General features: G+C 38.3%; 1 protein-coding gene across 2 annotated transcripts in view; it reads left to right on the forward strand.

Moving 5' to 3' along the window:
- LOC121061333 overlaps positions 1–16,584 on the forward strand; it is a 37,690-nt gene extending 21,106 nt beyond the window's left edge. The window contains exons 6-14 of one of the 2 annotated variants that reach the window (XM_040540007.1): positions 6,682–6,768; positions 8,348–8,470; positions 9,145–9,237; positions 11,750–11,810; positions 12,222–12,370; positions 12,823–13,023; positions 13,997–14,163; positions 14,560–14,711; positions 16,367–16,584. In XM_040540007.1, coding sequence (XP_040395941.1) covers positions 6,682–6,768; positions 8,348–8,470; positions 9,145–9,237; positions 11,750–11,810; positions 12,222–12,370; positions 12,823–13,023; positions 13,997–14,163; positions 14,560–14,711; positions 16,367–16,467 — 1,134 coding nt within the window. In that variant the 3' untranslated portion in view covers positions 16,468–16,584. The remainder of the gene's footprint in view (positions 1–6,681; positions 6,769–8,347; positions 8,471–9,144; positions 9,238–11,749; positions 11,811–12,221; positions 12,371–12,822; positions 13,024–13,996; positions 14,164–14,559; positions 14,712–16,366) is intronic. The other variant, XM_040540008.1, reaches the window with a different exon arrangement.
- The last annotated feature ends 6,147 nt before the right edge of the window (positions 16,585–22,731 follow it).

The raw sequence follows: 22,731 nt of genomic DNA on the forward strand, positions 1-22,731 counted from the left end.
AGTACAGGAACAGGCAACTCCAAAATGTTGGAAATCAAGCAGGTGGGGCTGAAGATTGGCTTTGTTTACCAGGGATCTTCTAGAGTTTAGTCAGAAAAAGAAAGTGTATGGCCACTGGAAGTGAGGTTGGGCAAGATGTAAGGACTTGTGAAATGCTGTTAGCTATTCACATTGTAGGGAGAAAATCCATGTGGCCAAAACTCAATTAGAGTTGAAGATGACCAGTACTGTGGGGGAAAATAAAAAGGACCTTTTAAATGATGTTAACATCAAAAGGGGAGCCAGAGATAATGTTGGTTCAATACTTGATGAGGATGGTCAGCTCACAAATGGAGATATACACAAAGCAGAGATGTTTAATGACTTCTCTGCCTTTGTTTTCAACACTGAAGATGGTCCCTGGGAGCCCCAGAGCCCTGACTTAGAGAACTGTGACTACAGTAACGATAAACTCTCAGCCAACTCCAAACATGTGGGATTTGCAGCTCCAGTTGGATGCATAAATCTATGGAGCCTGATGAGATTCATCCCAGGGTACTCAGAGGGCTGGCTGACGACATTGTGAGAGCTCTCTCAATTATTTTTCAGTGGTCTTGGGAATCCAGAGAGGTCCCAGTCCACTAGAAGCTGGCAAAAGTTGTCTCAGTTTTCAAGACAGGTGAGAAGGAAGACCCTGGTAACTACAGGCCTGTCAGTCTACTTCAGTGCCTGGAAAAATTGTGGAGAAAATTATTCTGAGAGTTACTGAAAAACACCCAAAAGACGATGGAGTCATTGGTCTCAGCCAATACATGTTCACAAGGGAAAAGTACTGTTTAATGAACTTAATTTCCCTGTATGACAAGGTTACCCACCTAACTGATCAAGGAAAAACCAGTTGATCTAATTGTTTTGAATTTCAGCAAAGCTTTTTATACTGTTTATCACAGTATCCTTCTAGATGAAACATCTAGCATGCAGCGAGGCAAATACATAATATGATGGGTGAAGAATTGGCTGATGGGTGAGGCTTAGTTATAAATAGAAGGATTATATTAAATGGGGTTACATCAGACTGGCAGCCAGTCAGTAGTAGGGTTTTGCAGGATTCCATTTTGGGGTCAGTTCTCTTCTGTGTTTTCATAAATGACTTCTACAGGAAGAACTACTTCTACTCTGCAGGACTCAAAGGTATACTAAGTTTGTAGTCTATACTAAATTTGGAGGAGCTGTTGAATCCTTCAGGAGTAGAGAGTCCTTGCAGAGAGATCTTGGCAAATTAGAGGGATGGACAATCACCAACTGCATGAAGTTTAAGAGCAAGTGCTAGATTCTGCACCTTGGAAGGGGAAACCCCTGTATAGACTGGGGTATGCAAGGCTGGAGAGCAGACACACAAAAAGGGATCTGGGGGTTATGGTTGGCAGCAAGTTGAACAAAGCCATTAATGTGCCCTGACAGCCAAAAGGGTCAGCCATACCCTACAGTGCATCAGACACAGCATTGCTAGCTGGTCAAGTGAAGGGATTGTCTACTCTGCACTGGTACAGCCTCATCTTAAGTACAGTGTACAGTTTTGGGTGCCACAATGTAAGACACAAAACTATTAGAGGGTCCAAAGGAAGGCTGTGAAGATGGTGAAGAGTTTAGAGGGGAATATATATGACGAGCTTGGTTTGTTCAGCCCACAGAAGAGGAGACAGGCTCACTGGAACAGGCTTCCCAGGGTTGTAGTCATGGCACCAAGCCTGTCAGAGTTTATGAAGCATTTGGTCTATTCTCTCAGTCATATGGTCTGAATTTTTGGGTAGACCTGTGTGGAGCCAGGAGTTGGACTCAATGATCCTTGTGGGTCCTCTTCCGACTCTGGATATTCTGTGATTCTGTGATTCTGTGGAACTGAGGAGAGGCCTCTCAGAGGCCTGCAGCTTCCTCACAAGGGGAGTGGAGGGGCAGGCGCTGAGCTCTGTTCTCTGGGGACAGTGACAGGACCTGTGGGAACAGCATAGAGCCATGACAGGGGAAGTTAGGGTTGGATGTTAGGAAACGGTTCTTCTCTGAGAAGGTGGTCAGGGACTGGAACAAGCTCCTTGGGTAAGTGGTTATGGAGTTAAGCAAGTTGGAGTTAAGAAGCATTTGGACAACACTCTAGACATATGGTTTCATTTTTCAGTGACCCTGTGTGGAGCCAGGAGTTGTACTCAATGATCTTAGGTTAACTGTGCCTGCTGCTTCCCTAAAGTGTCTGTGTACCAATGCGCAAAGCATGGGAAATAAACAGGATGAGATGGAGATCTGTGTACGGTCAAGGGGCCACAATCTCATTGCGATCATGGAGATGTGGTGGGACAGCTCGTATGACTGGAACGCTGTCATGGAGGGCTATGTCCTCTTTAGGAAAGATAGGCTGGGGAAGCGAGGAAAAGGAGTACCCCTTTGTGTGAGGGAGCAATTAGAATGTACCCAGGTCCCCCAGGGGGAGGTTGAAGAACAAGTGGAGAGTTTGTGGGTGAGAATTAGTGGGAGGGCTGGTATGGGTGACACTGTTGTGGGGGTGTACTACAGGTCACCAGATCAGGAGGAGGAGATTGATGAGGCCTTCTACAAGCAGCTGGAAGTAGCCTTGCAATCCTGGGCGCTAGTTCTCATGGGGGACTTTAATTACCCAAACATCCGTTGGGTAAGCAACTCAGCCAGGCACGCATAGTCCAAAAGGTTCCTGCAATGCATTGAAGATAATTTTCTGGTGCAGGTGGTGGAGGAACCAGTGAGGCAGGGGGTGCTTCTGGAGCTTTTTCTTAGCAACAGGGATGGGCTTGTTGGGTTAGTGAAGCTTGGGTGCAGCTTGGGCTGCAGCGATCATGAGTTGGTGGAGTTCAAGATGGAACTTAGTGGAAGAAGTAAGGCAAAAAGTAGGATTGCTACCCTGGACGTTCGGAGAGCCAACTTCAGTCTGTTCTGGGACCTACTTCGGGGTATCTGATGGGCTAGATTTCTAGAAGTTAAGGGTGCTTGTGAGAGCTGGGCAACATTTAAACAGCACTTCTTCCAAGCTCAGGATTGGTGCATCCCTAAGAGCAGGAAATTGGGGAAGGGGGACAGGAGACCTGCGTGGATGAGCAAGGAGCTCATCAACAAGATCAAAAGGAAGAAGTGTTGTGAAATGTGGAAAAAGGGCATGTCCTCTTGGAGGAGTATAGGAGTGTTGTCAGGACCTGCCGGGATGTGACAAGGAAGGCTAAAGCCCACCTGGAGATGAAGCTGGCAAAGGAGATAAAGGATAAGAAGAAGTGTTTTTTTTTTAAGTATGTAGACAGTAAAAGGAAGTGTAGGGATAATGTGGGTCCCCTGCTGAATGAGAGGGGTGTCCTGGTAACAGGGAAAACTGAGAAGGTGGAGATACTGAATGCCTTCTTTGCTTCAGTCTTTGCTTCAAAGACTACCCCCTGGAACTCCTGGACCCTGGAGGGAGGAGAGAGAGTCTGGGAAATGGAGAGCTCCACTCTGGTTGAGGAGGGCATGGTTCGGGATCGTCTAAGTGGGATCTTCACACACAAGTCCATGGGCCCTGAGGATGCATCCATGTGTGCTGAGGGAGCTGGCAGAGGTGATCGCCGAACCACTCCATCATCTTTGAAAGGTCCTGGAGAACAGGAGAGCTGCCTGAAGACTGGAGGATAGCTAATGTCACTCCAATCTTCAAGAAGGGCAAGAAGGAGGATCCATGAAACTACAGGCCAGTCAGTCTTACCTCTGTCCCTGGAAAGGTGTTGGAAAAGCTTGTTCTGGATGCCATCTCCAAGCAATTGGAAGAGAAGAAGGTTTTGAGGAGTAGTCAGCATAGATTCACCATGGGGAAATCATGCTCAATCAACATCGTTGCCCTCTATGATGACATCACCAGCTGGGTAGGTGGGGGGAGAGCAGTGGATGTCATCTACCTTGACTTTAGCAAGGCTTTTGACACTGTCTCCCACGACATCCTGCTAGCAAAGCTGAGAAAGTGTGGGATAGACGAGTGGACAGTAAGGTGGGTTGAGAACTGGCTGACTGGCTGAGATCAGACGGTGGTGATTGGCAGCACAGAGTCCGGCTGGAGACCTGTACTGGCAGTGTTCCCCAGGGGTTGGTGCTGGTCTTGTTCAACATCTTCATCAACGACCTTGATGAGGGAATAGCGTCCACCCTCAGCAAGTATGCCAATGATACAAAGCTGGGAGGAGCAGCCGACATGCCAGACGGCTGTGCTGCCATACAGTGAGACCTGGACTGGCTGGAGAGCTGGGCAGGAAGAAACCAAACAAAGTTTAACAAGAGCAAGTGTAGAGTTCTGCATGTGGGAAGGAACAACTGGATGTATCAGTACAGGCTGGGGGATGACTTGCTCGAGGGGAGCTCTGCAGAGAAGGACCTGGGGGTCCTGGTGGATGACAGGTTGACCATGAGCCACCAGTGTGCCCTGGTTGGCCAAGAAGGCCAGTGGGATCCTGGCGTGCATTACAAGAAGTGTGGCCAGGAGGCCAAGGGAGGTGATCCTCCCCCTCTACTCTGCCCTGGGCAGGCCTCACCTGGAGTACTGTTTCCAGTTCTGGGCTTCCCGGCACAAGAAAGATGGGGATCTTCTGCAAAGAGTCCAGCAGAGGGCCGCAAAGATGATACGGGGCCTGGAGCATCTTCCCTATGAGGAAAGGCTGAGAGACCTGGGTCTGTTTAACCTTGAGAAGAGAAGACTGAGAGGGGATCTTATCAATGTTTGCAAATATCTTAAGTGTGGGAGACAGAGGGATTTGGCCAACCTCTTTTCAGTGGTTTGTGGGGACAGGACAAGGGACAATAGCCACAAAATGGAGCACAGAAAGTTCAGCACCAACATGCGAAAGAACTTCTTCACAGTGAGGGTGATGGAGCACTGGAACAGGCTGCCCAGGGAGGTTGTGGAGTCTCCTTCTCTGGAAATATTCAAGGCCTGTCTGGACGCCTACCTGGGCAGCCTGCTCTAAGGAACCTGCTTTGGCAGGGGGTTTGGACCCGATGATCTCTTGAGATCCCTTCCAACCCCTACAATTCTGTGATTCTGTGATCTTCGTGAGTCCTTTCCAACTTGGGATATTCAATGGTTCTATGTTTCTAATAGCTAGCATTACTTTATATTTTCTGCTTAGACAGTTTATTTTATAATATCCAATATGTGTATGTATATGTATGTGTGTATGTATATATATATATTCCTGTTTCATTAGTTTTGCTGCTATATTTTCTTGTACTTTTATTCTTTTATTTTGTATCAAAAAATATCTATGGTGATTACTGTGGTACAGGCTACAGACCTTTGGAGCTAGCTGTTACAAATGAGTTAAAATACCTGAAGCAATGCAGTTAACATGACTCAGAGCTCTTTGTGTGATAAGAGCAATAAAGTTGTCTGAATCTTTTCTAGAATAGGCTTTTCTTGTCTCTGAACATTTTAATTATGTCTTTTAAAAATTCTTCTACTTCTGCAATACTCTTTTTGGTGAGATTTAAGACCGTATTTTGTAATACCACATTTCTTCTGCTTCTTTATATTGTTTGAGTTGTGACAGTGTCATACTGTAGAGATTTTTTCACTCTAAAGCTAATTGCTTGTAAATACTCATAAAGATTTGATCTGTCATTGTAGAACGATGTTACCCAACACAACCATTTAAAATCATGCTTCAGCCTTCTCTAAAAATATTTCTTTTTAGAGATTTTTCTGTTCAGTTTTGTTTGGTCTGAGCTGCTGTCAGTAGAAGCTGCATCATATTAAACTTAAACCAAGGATATCTCTGGAAAAGCTCTAATTTTTTATAATTTACACAAAATAATGATCATTATTGCTGTGATTCATCCTGTAGTATCTGTCAAGACTTGTTTAAAATGCAACTAGTATCAGTGTTGTGTAATTTGACATTGCACCTACAAGGCAGGGATGCAAAAAGAAAAGTAGACAGCCAGAGTGTCTGCATTGATGTGGGAAATAGTGGAATTTTCCTTTTGTGACTATTATGAATTGGATTAGAAACAGAATGAATAAAACTGAGTCACTAAGAATCTTGATGCAATGTTAAGCTTAAATGACTAATTTTCAAACAAGGAAAAAGGTCACTTTGTTAGTCTTTGGTGTAGGTATCTATTTTTATTACTGAGAAATGCCTGTAGTGAATCTTGAAACTATATCAATTTTGCAGTTTTTCAGATAAACTTTATGGAAAATAACAAACAAACAAACAAACAAAAAAACCAGCTGTCTGCAATATGCAATCAAGTATGTGTGCAGTGTGTTATCTAACTCATAAACATAAAAATGTATTTTTTTTATTATTTTTCCATTAATAAGCTTCACAATGTTGTGTTTCCTTTTCAAGAACTTTAGAATAATTGTAACGACTGTCTTCTGTACTCAATTCAGATCACTACAATAGAAATGTAGAGGTGAAGGTGTAGTACTAGAACCAGAAAATCAATGTCAAGTAAATAAATGTACAAATATTTATTCAATAACGTAACATAATTTCTAATTTTTGAAGCCTCAGAATTTTGGTCTGCAGTCCAAGCTATTTATCTGTTTTGAAATCAGACTTGTACAGTATCTGTCACTTTGAGAAATGTACATCGTAATTGTTTGATGATTGGAGTTCATTTCTAGTGCTCTGAGTTGATTATTTCTTTCATCCTCTGCAGATTGTAAAAGACATGCAGGAAATGAAAAGCAAACACTTAAAGATAATCAGACAGCTAGAAAATACAAAGAAAGAAAACCAAAGCAAGGTAATTATTCTGGAGCATTACCATTGTTGTGTCATATCATTAGTCAAAATGACACAGGAGGATTAAATCTACTTCATTCACATTTGAATCTTCATTCAGCTACCCATTGAATCATTTCTCCAGAAATAATATCAATCTCTCTCTCAATGTATTTACTTTTACAACTTTGTGAAATATGGTCTTATTTTCACCTATGGCTACTTTCTTCTATTTATTTATTTATTGGACCCTTTCCCATTCTGAATATTTAGACTGGCTTATTTGCAGAGATTTTCCAAACTTTATTGTTACTGAACTTTCCAGTCAAATGCCACCTTCATCTGCTGACTGACACTATTGTGTAGGTTGTGTCTGTCAAGAATGATATTATTGTAAGAGCTATGCCAACCTGTAGTGCCTGTTTTCATTGCTAAAGTGGAAAGTTTTTCATCCTTCTTCTCTGTGGATACATTCTCTTTTATTTTGTACTTGTCTTCCTTACTTTTTCCATTTGGAATGAATAAATCCACTCTTTGGTTAGCTTGGTGTTTGACAATTTTTCTGAAGTTAATGAAGCTAATGATCCCAGTAAAGATAAATTGAATGGAAAAAAAAATCCAAACAATCCACAAACAAAACAATATACAGCATAGCATTATACAAATAGAATACAGTCAATTCCAAAATATGGATAGGATTGTTGCCTTCTCTTTGAATCTTCATCCTGGCTGATGCATAAAGCAATGCTTACGGGATTGCTTCTGTCAGCACATCTACACAGATCTGTACAGATCTTCCAGTTTTTTCTTTCAGTATTTTGTCAGAGTAGCTCAGAGAATGGCAGAGTCCCTCCGCCTGTAATCCCCCTCAAGGTTACAGTGAGGATCCATAGATTCCAGGCCTATGACCACAGCCCCACAGTGATAGGCTTTCCCTAGTGGAAGCATTTGTACATTCCATTAGTCAGTAATTCTCCCCCAAGTCAGAATTGCACACATCTCTGTCTACATTGTGCTGAAACCTTTTTCTTCATCCATTGCCTCATCTTTGATTCATCCCATCATTCTTCTCCAACCCAGTGCAAATCAGCCACTTAGTTCCTAGTTAGATGTATGCTTTTCATACAAATGAACTTTATTCTACCTAGAGGGCACACAAAGGGAAGAGATTTTTTTTTATTTATTTTATTTATTTATTTATTTATTTGTGGAATGAATTGATTGTGGACTGCTCTGAGAAAGGCTCATTTCTTCTGGAAGAATGGGGAGGGTGGGGGCGTTAAGAAGGAGGGAGGAAGGAAGGGAGAAAGTGAGGGAGGAAGGAAGGGAGAAAGTGAGGGAGGAAGGGAGGGAGGAAGGAAGGGAGGAAGGGAGGGAGCAGGGCAGGGAGAGAGCGAGAGAGAATTACTTTAGTGTGAATTTTTGCCCGAAGTGTACCTTCTGTGAAGACACAAACCTCCTGTGATCAACAAGAAATATTTGCAGGCAACACAACACATTTGAGAAAGAGAACCAATATTTAGCTGCTGTGGAAAATGTTCTTTTATCATGCTTGGCCTTTCTGTTTAAATTCATTTTCTCAATTATATTTTGTGACATAGGAGCAGACTATAGCTACTATAAATAAACTTTATGGTGACAAAATTAGGAGTTTGAAATCCCAGTTGGAAGCTTACCATGAACTGATGAACAAGAACAGAACACATTGGCAAAATACTGTTAAGGTAAGTAAGAAGTACAGTTTTGACATGGCGATAAGAGCAACAGGAAGTTCCAAGCATTGCAGAAAGAGTTTATATAAGTCATGTTTTCTTCTTAGGGACAGTCAACTGAAGACACACATTTTGTGAAATTACTACAAAACCATTGCTGTCTCCTTCTGGAGAGGAGTTAAGCCTTACACAGTGTTTTCGGAACAGTTTTCATATCTTGACTTCCCTGATTAAAATTCAGTGTGAGGTTCTCCCATATTGTTTGTGCTTAGACACTTGTAAATAGCTATGTTTTTATGAAACTGAGGTGTAAAGATATTCACTGAATTTTTAGGATTTCTAATGCTTTTCTGTTGATAAACACACATTAAGGTTTATTTCACTCCTCCTTATATTCTGCTACCAAGGAAAAATTTCTGCCTCTCCCAGCCTTTAAGAAGTGTCTTTAGAATCAAACTACCCCTGCTTGCATTTGTTTTGTAAATTGGTCAATCTTTATTTTTATTTTTGTGCAAAATCCCCAGGACTTAACAGGATAGTCCAAATAACTTTTCAACATATATGGAAAAATAAAAGCAAACAAGCTAAAAAATAAATTAAAAACAACAACAACAAAACTAAAGGTCTTTTTGAATAATGAAAACTTTATAATTGCAATCTATTTTATCTTTTTCTACTACCTTCAGAGCCTGAAGGAAATAAACAGACAGCTGAGCCAGGACAAAGAAGATCTTATTCACGAAATGAAGCAACAAACAGAAAAATGGGAAGAACAAAAGGTAAAATAAATAAATCAAATAAATAAATAAATAAATAAGGAGTTATTTTGGTTCTGTTTCAATTTGTTCTCCTTCCATTTCCAGTTTGTACTGTTCCCGAGAACCTAACTGACCTGAAAATCATATTGTCTGCCTTAGATACGTCCATCTAAGTCAGCTAAGATTAAACTGCTAGGCACCTGCCTTGTTTTAGAGAATCCAAGTAATCTGGGGGACATTAGACACCAATGAAGAAGACAGTGTTTTTTTTTTTTGTTTTGTTTGTTTGTTTTTGTTTGTTTGTTTTGTTTGTTTTGCTTGTTTTGCTTGTTTTGTTTGTTTTGTTTGTTTTGTTTGTTTGTTTAATCATACTGTTGTTTTTTCCACTAAAAGTTCTGATTGTCATTTCTCTGTCTTATATCACATCTCATGTCTTTTGAAAAATTGTAAAACCATAGTAAAGCTTTTTTTTTTTTAATTTAACAAACAAACAAAACCTATTACAATATTCCAATGCAGCTGGTTGACCTATGCTGCAAAGATAACTTGAGTGGTATTACCAAGGAAAAATAGACATCATTAAAATTCCTCAAGTTTTGCAATATTCCTTTCTAATAATGCAAATTCAGTTTGCTAAATATCCGAGATGGCTGCAGGCACAGAAAAAGCCCATAGATAGAAGCAAATGTTGAGTGAGTAGGCATAATACCGAGTTAAAATGATTGTTTCCATCCTTTTCATCTTGGCCAAACTGTTTTCCAGCCACATTTTCAGACAGTTTAGTAATGCTTAAACTTTGTTCTGTATTGAACCATTATCAGATGTTCATCTTCATGACAGAAGAAAAGGAATTTATATATATATATATATATTGCAAGATCATAACAATTCTGTTACTCTTGTTTTTTCATTGTAATGATTCTTTTACCAGAGAGAGGGAGGGAAGAAGGCAGAGGCAGAGAGGGGAGGAATAAGAGGGAAGATTCCTCTTAGAGGAGAAGGAGAAGGAGGAGGAGAAGGAAGAGGAGAAGGAGGAGGACTGAAAGACCTATTTAATCTGGGAAGATCTTGAGGTTGTAACACCACACACTGCCATGAATCTTAGAGTTCAACAGAGAATGCCTTTGGTTTTAGTTCTGAAAGGCAAACAAAGTTATCTTTTCTTTAACAGTCATGGAGTGGTCACTGTTATATACTTTTCAATAAAAGGCTATATGTTTAAAGAATAAAATAGATTGCTAGGGCTAATATCAGTAATTCTGTTCCAGTCTGCTCTCAGGACTGAACCCCAAATGCATGTTCAAATTATTTACTTTATTCCAGTTGTTTGTTTTCTAACATGAAATTGCCAACACGGGCTCTGAAATACCAACAGTTCCAGTTTGGCTGCACACACAGTGAAAAAGCACAGCCTTCTAAATATTCCAGTGTGTAGTCCTTCTCTAAATCTACTTGTAGATGTTTGTCTGTGGAAATAATCTCTAATGGTTTTCCTTTTAGTGGTTATATTGGAAAAGTTTTGTCTAGTTTGACCTGCTAGTTTTTTAGTGATGGCTTGTCAGAATTGTTCTCCTCAGATTTACCTATAGAATCCCCCTTGTGATGTTAAACGTATTTCAGGTTCACCATAAATTCTGAATTTCTTGTGACTGAAAAAAAAAAAAATATATATATATATATTATTATATATTTTATTTTATTTTTATTATAGATAGAGTCTGCAAACATGGTCTAATTATTGTCTGTTATTTTCTGAATAGAGTTCTATTTTACATATAATATGTACAAGTCTTTATGTAACTTTGCAAACTGTCAGCTTTTCTTTATGGCAGCCAATTTTCATTGTACTGGTCTAGAGTATATATTCAGGATCATCTTAACTAACCACTGAAGAAAAAAAAAAAAAAAAAGATTCTCAAAGCCAGATTGTCTCTCATTTATGAAATTGAATGCAGGTTCCTGTAGCATTTCAGAGTGAAGGTCTCAAACAGGAGTATTTGTTTAATAATGCAGCACCATCTTCTGATTAAATTCTGCATAGCACCAGTATTTAAAGTTGTCTGCTTGTTTTTCTTATATTTCTAACAATATCTACCACAATATTGCCTTATTTCTGATTGACTAACGGTGAAACAAACAAACAAACAAACAAATAAACACTGTGTGTCCAGAGGCTTTTTCTCTTCTATAGTTTCAAGAGTCTTTCAGTGTAAATTTTATCACATTTTTCATTCTGGTAATGTGGGAAGGTGCTATAGAAAATATAAGCATAGGACATTTTGATACAGGCTGTTGCAAAAATGACAGTGTTTGAGAGTGAGTGTCTCTGTTTTACTTCTGTGGTGTTTTGTTGTTGTTTTGTTTTGTTTTTGTTTTTCCTAGCAATAAGTACACAACAATCCATTCAGGTAGGTTGTGACTATCAGTGGCAACATTAATTCACTATTATTAACTATTAGAGGTGTTGTCACCAAGGAAACACAACAAATTTGGTAACATTGATTTTCTTCTCTCATCCTTTCTTGTCTTGCAGGTCTCCATTCTAGAAAATCTGACAAAAAAAATAAAACATCTTTATACCCAGCACACATTGAGTGAGTTTCATATTTTGGACACAAAATTTCTTGATCTGCCTTGTTTCTTTCCTGCTTTTCTTACTTTGTGGTGTATACCACCTGAAGTTAATATAAGCTTTTCATTGCAACACTGTGTTTCAGATCAAATTATGGAAGAATGTTGGAGCTAGAATTAATGTCTGTCACGACTCCAAACTCCTTAGCATAAGTGGCTTATAACAGTCAGCAGCAGTTTTGAGTAGGTTTATTTCAACATTTGAATAGAATTCTTTAGTATAATATGTGATTATTATAATTTATTTGTGCATTGTAAATTCTTAATTTCCAATAGGAGTTAATTTACCCCAGCGAAACAATATTCTAGCAAATGTGTAGTTGTAGAAATGTTCAAGTTTTTCTTACCTGCTTTCCCTATTATTTTCAATACAGCTTTGCAGGAACTTCACACCATCAGTCTATATGTGGAGAGAGTGCGTGACCTCGTGAATTTCCAGATAAAAATTCTTCAACAAAAGTCTGAAAGGACAGAAGAAGAAAAAGCCGATGTGCCAGTGATTTTAAAATTAAAGGCAGAACAAGTGAGAACAAAAATGGAAATTAAACTGCTTTGGTTTAATATTATTCCAATTGTTTCAAAGGCAATCAGGTTGACTCTCCCTAACAAAGGCTGAAGGAAACCAAGGGTCTAACTGATAGTAAAACATGGGCAAATATATATGTGCCTTGAGAATGATAAATTGGTGATTAATGATTAAAGCAGCACAGTAATGAAGTCTGATTCTTCTGGAACCAGATAGTGTGCCGTTGTCTTTGTTATAATCCTATAAATTTTGCTATAAAATCTTTTAAAGACCTACTGCCTTGAATTACAAAATCTATAGGCTAAGAATTGGAACCAAGCAACTTTTCCTTTTTTAGTTTTCTCCATTTTTGCTCTCCCTTGTTCATTAAAATCTTGGAAATTTCATTGAAAGGAGTAAATATCTAGATCCTGGCTTAGTGTTTAAGAAATATCTTTGTTGCCTCCCAGGCAGCTAATGAAGAGAAGCCTGAATGCTTAATGGAAACAGAACCTCTTTGGCAAGCACACGTCATGTTGCAAAAGATACAGCAATCTTTACAGAAACAAGAGAGAGAAATCAGTGAGACCCTTGAAAGTGAAAGAAGATATTACAAAACAATGAAACCTCAAATCAAGGTGCTAATGTTCTTGAAAACTCTTGCCAAGAAGGTAAGAACTCAGTGATAACAAAAATGAAAAACAATTTGCCAAGTTTTCTAAAATTGGAAAAAATTATCTTACATACTGTGGTGCTTTCACCCTAATGGACAGATAAACTCCAGCACAATGAGTCTCACTCATCCTCCTTGAAGGAAGAGGGAGAGAGAAAACACAATGTGGGGAAAAAAAAAAAAAAAAAGGCTCACAGATTGATTAAAGGAAAAGGTAAGGAAAAAGTAAGAGAAAATACACACAAAGGTTGTATGGAAGCAAAGAAAGAAAAAACAATTATTCTCTATTTCCCATTGATGAGTGAAGATCAGCTGTGTTTCGGGAAACAGAGCCTCCATACACAGTGTGGTTGTTCACGAGGACATACATTTTCATAATGAATGCCCCTCCCCTCCTCCTTCCTCTTTCCTAGCTTTTATTGCTGAGTGTAACATCCTATGATATCAATCATATCTCTTTGGTTGATTTAGGACAGCTGCCCTGACGATGTCCCCTCCCTACCTCTTGCCAATGCCCAGTCTCCTGGCTTTGGTTGGGGAGGGGAAATTGGAGAGAGTCTTGATGCTCCAGAGCACTGATCAACAATAGACAAGGCATTGGTGAGATATCAGTGCTGTTCTAGCTATAAGTACAGAGCACAGCTCTATATGGACTGCTATGGGGAAAATGTAACTCCATCCCTGCCAGAGCCAGTACATATACATTTATTTAAAGGTTAAGTTGAAATTTTCAGAATTACACATGGAATTAAAGAAAGCTAACTCCTCACTGAAAGTCAGCCTATGGAAAACTGATTAGACCAACTTGCATTCTTTTTGTTTGGCATTATTTTAAGAGATAAATTAGTGAAGCATGAAAATGGAATAATGAAAAAAACATGGTTTTCTGTCCTTGTTGTCTAAATATCATGAATTGCAAACAGATGTGCAAGCTTTGCAGAAAATGTAAACTAATTTTTGATCCGTGGTAGGTTCACACCATATATTGTGATGTCCCTGAGGCACAACAGTATATCAGCCAGCTTATCAGAAAGAACAAGGATGAAAGGGATGATTGGAAAGAAGCCTTTAATAATGCTCAGGCTGACATTCTGTCCTATGAAGTATTTTATGGAAATGAACCCATGGATGACAAAAGGTATATAGGATAGTTAATAAAGTAAAGAAAGAAATAATATTGAAAAGTAATGAGCTGTTTCCACATAAAGAAAATACATTTTAGAGAATGTTATTATAGTATTCATGCATAGCTTTGAAATTGAATTTAAAAAAAAAAAAAAAAAAGTCTACACTTGCATTAAGAATTAAATCAAGCTTAGAAGCATCTGTTATAAAGAGCAGGAAAACATTTCAGCTTAACCATCTTATGCAAGTTTTAACTAGTGCGTGATGGCTTGTGCTATAGCATCAACATTTGTTTTTTCCGTACATTTTTACAGGATGTTTCTTTCTTATACTCTGTGTAATTGCACTACTCTTGTAGTTAAGTAACTAGTTCTTAACAAACTCTTCATTTTATTTTGAACAATGACAGTACAAAGCTGTCAACGAAGCTTTTCAGAAATCTTGGGAAAGCAAAATCTGAATTTGAATACATTGAAACGGAGAAGATGGTTTTTGATTGTATCCGGACAGGGGAAATCCCCAACTGGATTAAAAGGGATTGTCTTTATGTAGCCTTGGCAGGTGAGAAATCCTTTCATCAAGTCAAAGAAAGCTAATTTGCTCAGACAACTAACTTTGGAATATAAGAAAACAGAGTACAGCAATTAAAGACACCTAGAGCATGCTGCAATCAGAATTATAGAATGGTTTGGATTGGAAGGGCCCTTAAAGATCATTGAATTCCAACCTCTCTGCCATGGGCAGGGACACCTCCTACTAGACCAGCTTGCTCAAAGCCCCATCCAACCTGGCCTTGAATACTTCCAGGGATATTCTCTGGGCAGCCTGTTCCAGTGCCTCACCACCCTCATAGTAAAAAATAGTAACAAATTTCTTCCTAATATATAATCTACATTTATCCTCTTACAGTTTAAAACCATTACACCTTGTCCTAATATTACACTTCCTGATAAAGATAATGATACCATAAAGAATCCCATGAAACACCTGTGCATTCACATGTGCATTTTAATAAACTGCTCTATGAATTTATAAGACTGTGCCATGGCTTTGTAAACAAACCTGCTGGAGAGGAGCTCTGCAGAGAAGGACCTGGGGGTCCTGGTGGATGACAGGTTGACCATGAGCCACCAGTGTGCCCTGGTTGGCCAAGAAGGCCAGTGGGATCCTGGCGTGCATTACAAGAAGTGTGGCCAGGAGGCCAAGGGAGGTGATCCTCCCCCTCTACTCTGCCCTGGGCAGGCCTCACCTGGAGTACTGTTTCCAGTTCTGGGCTTCCCGGCACAAGAAAGATGGGGATCTTCTGCAAAGAGTCCAGCAGAGGGCCGCAAAGATGATACGGGGCCTGGAGCATCTTCCCTATGAGGAAAGGCTGAGAGACCTGGGTCTGTTTAACCTTGAGAAGAGAAGACTGAGAGGGGATCTTATCAATGTTTGCAAATATCTTAAGTGTGGGAGACAGAGGGATTTGGCCAACCTCTTTTCAGTGGTTTGTGGGGACAGGACAAGGGACAATAGCCACAAAATGGAGCACAGAAAGTTCAGCACCAACATGCGAAAGAACTTCTTCACAGTGAGGGTGATGGAGCACTGGAACAGGCTGCCCAGGGAGGTTGTGGAGTCTCCTTCTCTGGAAATATTCAAGGCCTGTCTGGACGCCTACCTGGGCAGCCTGCTCTAAGGAACCTGCTTTGGCAGGGGGTTTGGACCCGATGATCTCTTGAGATCCCTTCCAACCCCTACAATTCTGTGATTCTATGATTCTGTGATATGGTTTCCATATTTGCACCCTACTGTTCATCTTTTCTTTGGTATCTTTACCATTTCAAAATCAGAATTATTGTGCACAATGTCTAGTTATCTCACTGGATGTTCAAGTTAGACGCACCCGGAATCCCCCCAGCTTTGCAACGAATACAATAGCAAATGCAGAATTCAGAGAATGGTATTCCTTTTTAAAGAACATTTCAAAACATCCATTGCATAAATTTAATACTTTGTGCCCTCTAAATCTTTTTTTTTTTTTTCCAATATTTCTCAATATTTCTCTTGGTTTTTCTATGATTCTTCAACAGACAACATGTTTTTGGTGGTTTGGGCAGGAAAAGAAGAAGGGCTATGAACCTCTCTTTGAGAGAATGACCATTTCTAATTTAAGAGACTTACTGTGTTATATATTTATTATATATAACTGTATAACTACTGGAACTGCCCAGAAGATCATAAAAATATATGTTCTGAGGAGACAAGTCACCATGCAGAGGAACTCATGCAGAAGTTTGAAATAGAAATCAAGGCAATATACTACAATATATAATATCACATGGTTTAAAACCAGGTATTAAGATTTTTGGAATATATTTAAAAATGACATCTTTTTCCTATCTATTAAGGGATTTGAGATTTGCTCTGGAGTATATCCTGTGATGTCTGTACATGCAATTTTTTTCCAAAAAGCAAATCTCAATAGAAATAATATACAGAGATCTGCGTTATATATTATATCAACTCTTAAGCACATTTCCATTAAATGATAACAGTCTCTGCTAACTAGTCAATTATATAGTTGCACCTTCCTATGTATGAAAGGATTCGTGTTAGACTTTTACATCTGTCTATCCATTTTACCATTTGTATACAAATCTCTTTACACATCTTGATGGCCGAGTTACAACCAAAGCTACATTAATATGTTCATACATCTAATGGTTCGGGGGGCACAGACTCCTTGTTTAGTAACATGTTACAAATGAAATAAACTCATCCGAATTTTTATCAATGTAAAATGGAAAAGTAACTGTTTGGACTGAGTTTTCCCTGCTGAAAGAGACCCAAAGATGGTGCAACAAAATTGATTTAATGATGCAACAAAAAACAGAGTGCAATAAGGCCCTTATCATATTGCTGTTGTTGGATCTCAAAGTGAGCAGCCCCAAGATTGCCTTAAATCATTGTCTTGCCTATCACGTCAAGTTAATGCACTGAAATTTTTACTTGGTAAGTAATGAACGCAAACTGTAAAATATTTATTTTGGCAATTAATAATTCTGTCATTGATATTTTTAGGTGGCCAACAAAACAAAGGAACAGTAAGAGACTTGCAAAGAGTGGAACAAGTTTCTAATTTTAAAGATGGACACTGAATAAAAAGCTTGGAGCATAGAAACACTTTCTGTAGTACCTCTGGGGTGGAAAATGAATTGGAAGAATTACAAGCCCATGGTTCACTGTGAGAAAATTTATGTGGGTATTTAAGTGTTTTGGAACTTTTACTTATTTAAGGAAATATTCAAAAGACATCTTGGAAAAAAAAAAGAAAAAAGAAAAAAAGAAAAGAAAAAAGAAAGAAAAAAGAAAAAAAAAAAAACACAACAGTATTATAACCTCAAAGAGTCTGGGACTGAACAAAGGAGTCTAGATCTCTGAGACAAACAGGAATAGTAAGCAGATGGGATTCACTAAGCTTTTGCTGTCTAAAATTATTCGTTTGTACAAGAACAGAAAAGTGTCTCCAAAGTGTATTTTTCTTCCGTGAAGCACGAGCAGCTCTGTTCCATGGAGATAGGGCTTGGGTGGGAAGTAAAAGTTGTACTCTTGGTTTCAGATATTTTGGACAAAACAAATCTGTACACAAAAGGAAAATTATGTTTGTTTTTAAAGATCTTGCTGAGAGATGCCTGGCCAATTAGCAACGCTCACCATGGTACACAGCCATCCCAGAGGAAAGGCCTTCATGGAAGTCCCAAGTATCTGACTTTTCTTTGTCTTTGCCTTTCAAAAGTAATTATGCAGTGAGAACATTGTGTTAACTCTGTAGCTAATACAATAAAAGCAGTGAATCACAATGGACTGTACTGTGTCTTTTAGAGCATGTTATTGCATGGTTGTACAATTTGTACATGGGCTGCGGTGAAACCATACACCAGCAGACAGCTTTTTTCAGTCACACAGTTCTGTCTATGTTTTGATCACTTTAATAATCAACCTTCCACCGACACCATGGAAGAGTGCAAGATTAACTGGATTGTTAACGCCCCAAAGGGCACAACACAGAACTGTGAATTATTCAGTTAAAGGAGAGAGAAGACAAGACATCCTGGAGTGGAAGGGACAGGGGGAGAAAGGGGAAAGAAATCATGAGACACTTAGACTTCTCAGTTTACTTGCTGTTTGTTTAAACCAAGACTTTTCTTTAGATAGATAGATAGATAGATAGACAGACAGACAGACAGACAGACAAATCAAAAGCCATCCTTGTCAAGACCTAAGGATCTAAGTAGTCAAATATCCAGAAAATTTTCAGCAATTTCAAGTTTAGTTCTGTTGAATCTCCCGGCTGGGTTTTATCACAAGGTGGCAGTTTCTTCCTACTGGTGCTGATTTGTTCTAAAACCTCTTTTCCTAATACTTTGAGACAATATCTCAAATTTATTCATAAACAGTATTCAGTCTGGGAGTCTTCCTGATCTCTTCCATGGTAAAGTGATGCAAAGAATTAAATTAGCTGTTCTGAAAGGCGGGGGGGGGGGGGGGGGGGGGGGGGGGGGGGGGGCGGGGGGGGGGGGGAGGTGGTTTTTTTTTTTTTTTTTTTTTTTTTTCTCTTGCCATTTGACATCTGTTATGCCAACTTTGGATTCTACAGCTATAACAAATGTTCTGAATTTCTTCGATGATCCTATTTTGTTTATTTGGAAAATAGGAAAATGAACTTCTAGTTTAAAAAGAAAACAAGGAGGTTCCGAAATAGGAAGTATAGATACATACCTGAAACACAAAAACAGACTCCATAGGGGGGAAACATATTTTGAGAACCAATCTTTTATTTAATTCTGTCACACTGTATCTTCAATTTTTTCTACTGTCAATGAAAATATAGTATTAGGTATTATGTAGAATATAGCTTACATAGAAAATCTTTACCTTACATCAGGTAAAGATATTGCCTCTATAGCTATCTCCTAGAAGAACTGATTCCCAAAGCTGTATTCTATAAGTAGTACAAGCAAAAGTTTATTATATAGTATTGTCATCAGTTCTGATTAAGATATCTCTATAACTGGCTAATATGCATCTCCTCAGAACAGAGCCCATGCTAGACAGAGACTTTATTGGTAACCATAGCTTCATCAGGAGCAATTTACATAAAGGAATAAGAAAATTGCAAACAAAAGTTGACCGAAGAACAACAACAAAAAAATTATACCATAATATGATCTACACATTGCAGTATGGACAAAACCTGAAAATAATTGCAGCATATTTTATTTCTTTTTCCTAAACTCCAATCAAAAGTTATAGGAAATAGAAAGTCAAAAACTGAAAGCATTCTGTATGTGACAACAGTAGATATGCTTTACAATAGCATACTTCAGTATATGGACTTTTAGCATTTTACAGTGTATTTTAAACCACTTCATAATATAGTTTTTATAGTACTGTGGTGCTTTTGCCTTGCTAGGCAGCTGAACTCCACCACAACTGCTCTCTCACTCACCCTCCTCAGAAGAGGAGTGGAAGAAGAAAAGGAAAAAAACAACTCATGGGTTGAGATAAGGATAATTTAATTAAAGGAAAAATAATTATTAAGGGAAAATTATTATTAATTAAATGATTTAACTAAAGGGAAAAGGGAAAGAGGGGAGAGGGGAAAACAAACAAACAAACAAACAAAAAAGCATAGGCTCTATGGAAGTACAGAGAAAGAGAAAGAAAATTACTCTCTACTTCCCACCAATGAGCGATTCTTGACCACGTCCTTGAAACAAGGCCTCAATATGTGTAGCCATTGTTTGGGAGGACACACATCTTTATAATGAGAGCTTCCTTCACCTTTCCCACCTTTTATTGATGAGTGTGACACCACATGGTATGAAATATCCGTTTGGTTGGTTTATGTCAGCTGCCCTGATGTCCCCTCCCCACCTCTTGCCCAGCACCAGTCTGCTGGCTCCTTGGAGGGTTAGAGTGAGTCCAGTACCTCTCAGGAGTAGAAAAACCACTGTTGTGATAGCAATGCTGTTCTAGCTACATGTGCAGAACTGTATGGGTTGCTCCAGGGAAAGTTAACTCCACCCCAGCCAGACCCAGCACACTTACACAGGCTTGGAGCCTCTTTATAAGTTGTTGGCACTCCATAAATAAATAAAGACAAACATTTACTTCAGGCCTCCAGGAGTAGGAAATAGTGTGTCACAAGTACATAGTAAGACACACCTTCCGGGTCAACTCTTTTCTCATACTTTTTTCAATAACCACTACCTGACCAAACCCTCTGCTACATAATGTTGATGTCTGCAAAAGAGAGACCAAAAATCCAGAGAACTAGTTCCAACACAGCATAATATATATATATACACACATATATACATATATATAACTTCTAAGAGCATTTTAAATTACATTAATTATTTGAATTATTACTTCCAAATATCCTTAATTGTTCTCAGAATTGTTCTCAGAGTGTTAGGCTTTTCTCTAGAGTGTTAATATTATGTTTCTCCAGAGAAATATATTTGTATAGTATATATCATTTCATATACTGGTTCTCTCCATTATAGGTTGGACATTTGCAGGCTTCCATAACATGAGTAAATTTACTCTGAGGCAAATTTGATTGTGGGGAGTTTATAACTTGTGGAAATGTAATCTTAAAGAGTAAGGATTTAACAACACCCGGTAGATGGGGTGCTCACGTACTGCAGGAAAGAAAAAATGCATTTCTGTCAACTAACTACATGCAGACAATAAAAAGTTATAGTATACTATAAAAATATGCTCTACAGAAAGCTGTTGTCTGATAACAAGATAATCATGACTAACTTTCTTAAATAAAGCTCACAGTGACTGCAACTACATGGATTTTTTCTGTAATGAAAGTTACCAACTTTTCCTGAAAACCTTACTTCTCTTGCTTTTTTAAAGACCACCATAACTACAAGACCCACCACTACACAAATAAGGCTTGCTACCTCTCAATATAGTCAGTACACTTTCAAACAGAGAAACAAAAACCTTACTTTTCCTTATGCAAAGTATTTCTCAATTTTATGGTCTGTTTCTATCTCAACTCTAAGCTACATTTTATAATTTCTCTCTATAAAAACAGGAAGGACTCAACTCTTTCTAGTAAAGAAATAACCCTATCTCCTCCTCCATAGTATAATGGTTCAGAAATAAGCTACCTTTTTGGCTCCATTTTCATTTCTGGCATGTTTTTAAGTAAGTAGTTCAAAACCAGCTCTATCCTACTCCCACTTAGGGAGCTCTTCATTACAAATTCTAGGAACCAGTTTCATGAATAATAAAAATAATATCTCAGTTATACTTAGTGTTTTGTTTTGTTTTGTTTTGCTTTTTTAAGTGCCCACCACTCTAGTACTTTTAAATCAAAGAACACCTTCTGAACTGAGGAAGTTCTGAATAGGTTTGTTGGCTCAAAATAGCAGTATCTGTGGGAGAATGAAAGTTGATGTGACTTCATAAGAGCTGTGAGAGCTGCAAATGGTGGCATCTTTCTTGTTGTTCTGCATCAGACAGTGAAACCCAATGTTCTGAAAATATTTCCATTTTCAATTGAAATTTCAATTGCCTTCTCTCTTCCTCTCTCTGCGTCATCATGTATAACTTGATGATATTTTACAAGAGCATAATGACAACTTTCCCTTTCAGGCTTCCATTATTATAGAGCTCTTTCCTTGCAAGTGCATTTTTCCAAAGAATCAAGATAGTTAAAAACACAAAAATTGTACCAATTTTATTAAAAAGGTGAAATTGTTCTAAGAAATGTCAAGTATCACAATAATCAACATATGTGAGTGAAATGTCAAAGCTTTCATGGAAAATTGAAAGCTATCAAACACAGAATGGAAAACATTTATTAAATCATTCACAGGAAAGTCTCCTTACCCTTTAGTTTTGAACAAAAAAAAATCCTTTTCCTTTACACTGTTCAAAATACTGTTTCCGCTAATTTTAGGTTTTATCTAAGGAGATGGAAAACCAGGAATTTTAGAGTCAAAGCTTGTGAGAAATGTTTTGTTTGTTTGTTTGTTTGTTTGTTTGTTTTCTGAAAATATGGAAGTTTTCAGGCAAGACCAGGATCCAAAGTTAACTTCACTCAGTCCCAGGTCAAAATATTATTCAGCACTAGTTTTAAAGTACTACCTCTTGTACAAAAGTAAGTATTTCAGTTCTTCATCCTTCTTTTTTTATTTATTAATAAAACTTGAAATTGAAATCATAGTAATGAAAAAAAAACTTGAAAATATGAACTGTGAAACACAGTTCTAATCAATTACAGAACAAATGAAGACAATTTTTATTGCTGTTGAAGACAACAAATGGTTGTCTTCAGAAAATCGTTGCTGAATAGATAATACTAAATTCCTGGAATAAAAAGCACTCTCAAATTTAAATACCAAACATGCACTCTAAGAGTTTGTTGAGCTGCCAAGCATAGGTACCTGTAGTTATGAGTGGTTTGTTTTCACTAGTCAACTGAGTCAAGTCCCTAATGATACAGTCTATACTCTAAATTGAAAACAAGTTTTATTCCAGCACTGCCCTGGTGTTCAGAAAGTTA

Source organism: Cygnus olor, chromosome Z (assembly GCF_009769625.2).
Source record: "Cygnus olor isolate bCygOlo1 chromosome Z, bCygOlo1.pri.v2, whole genome shotgun sequence".
In the NCBI taxonomy this organism is placed as follows: Eukaryota; Metazoa; Chordata; class Aves; order Anseriformes; family Anatidae; genus Cygnus; species Cygnus olor.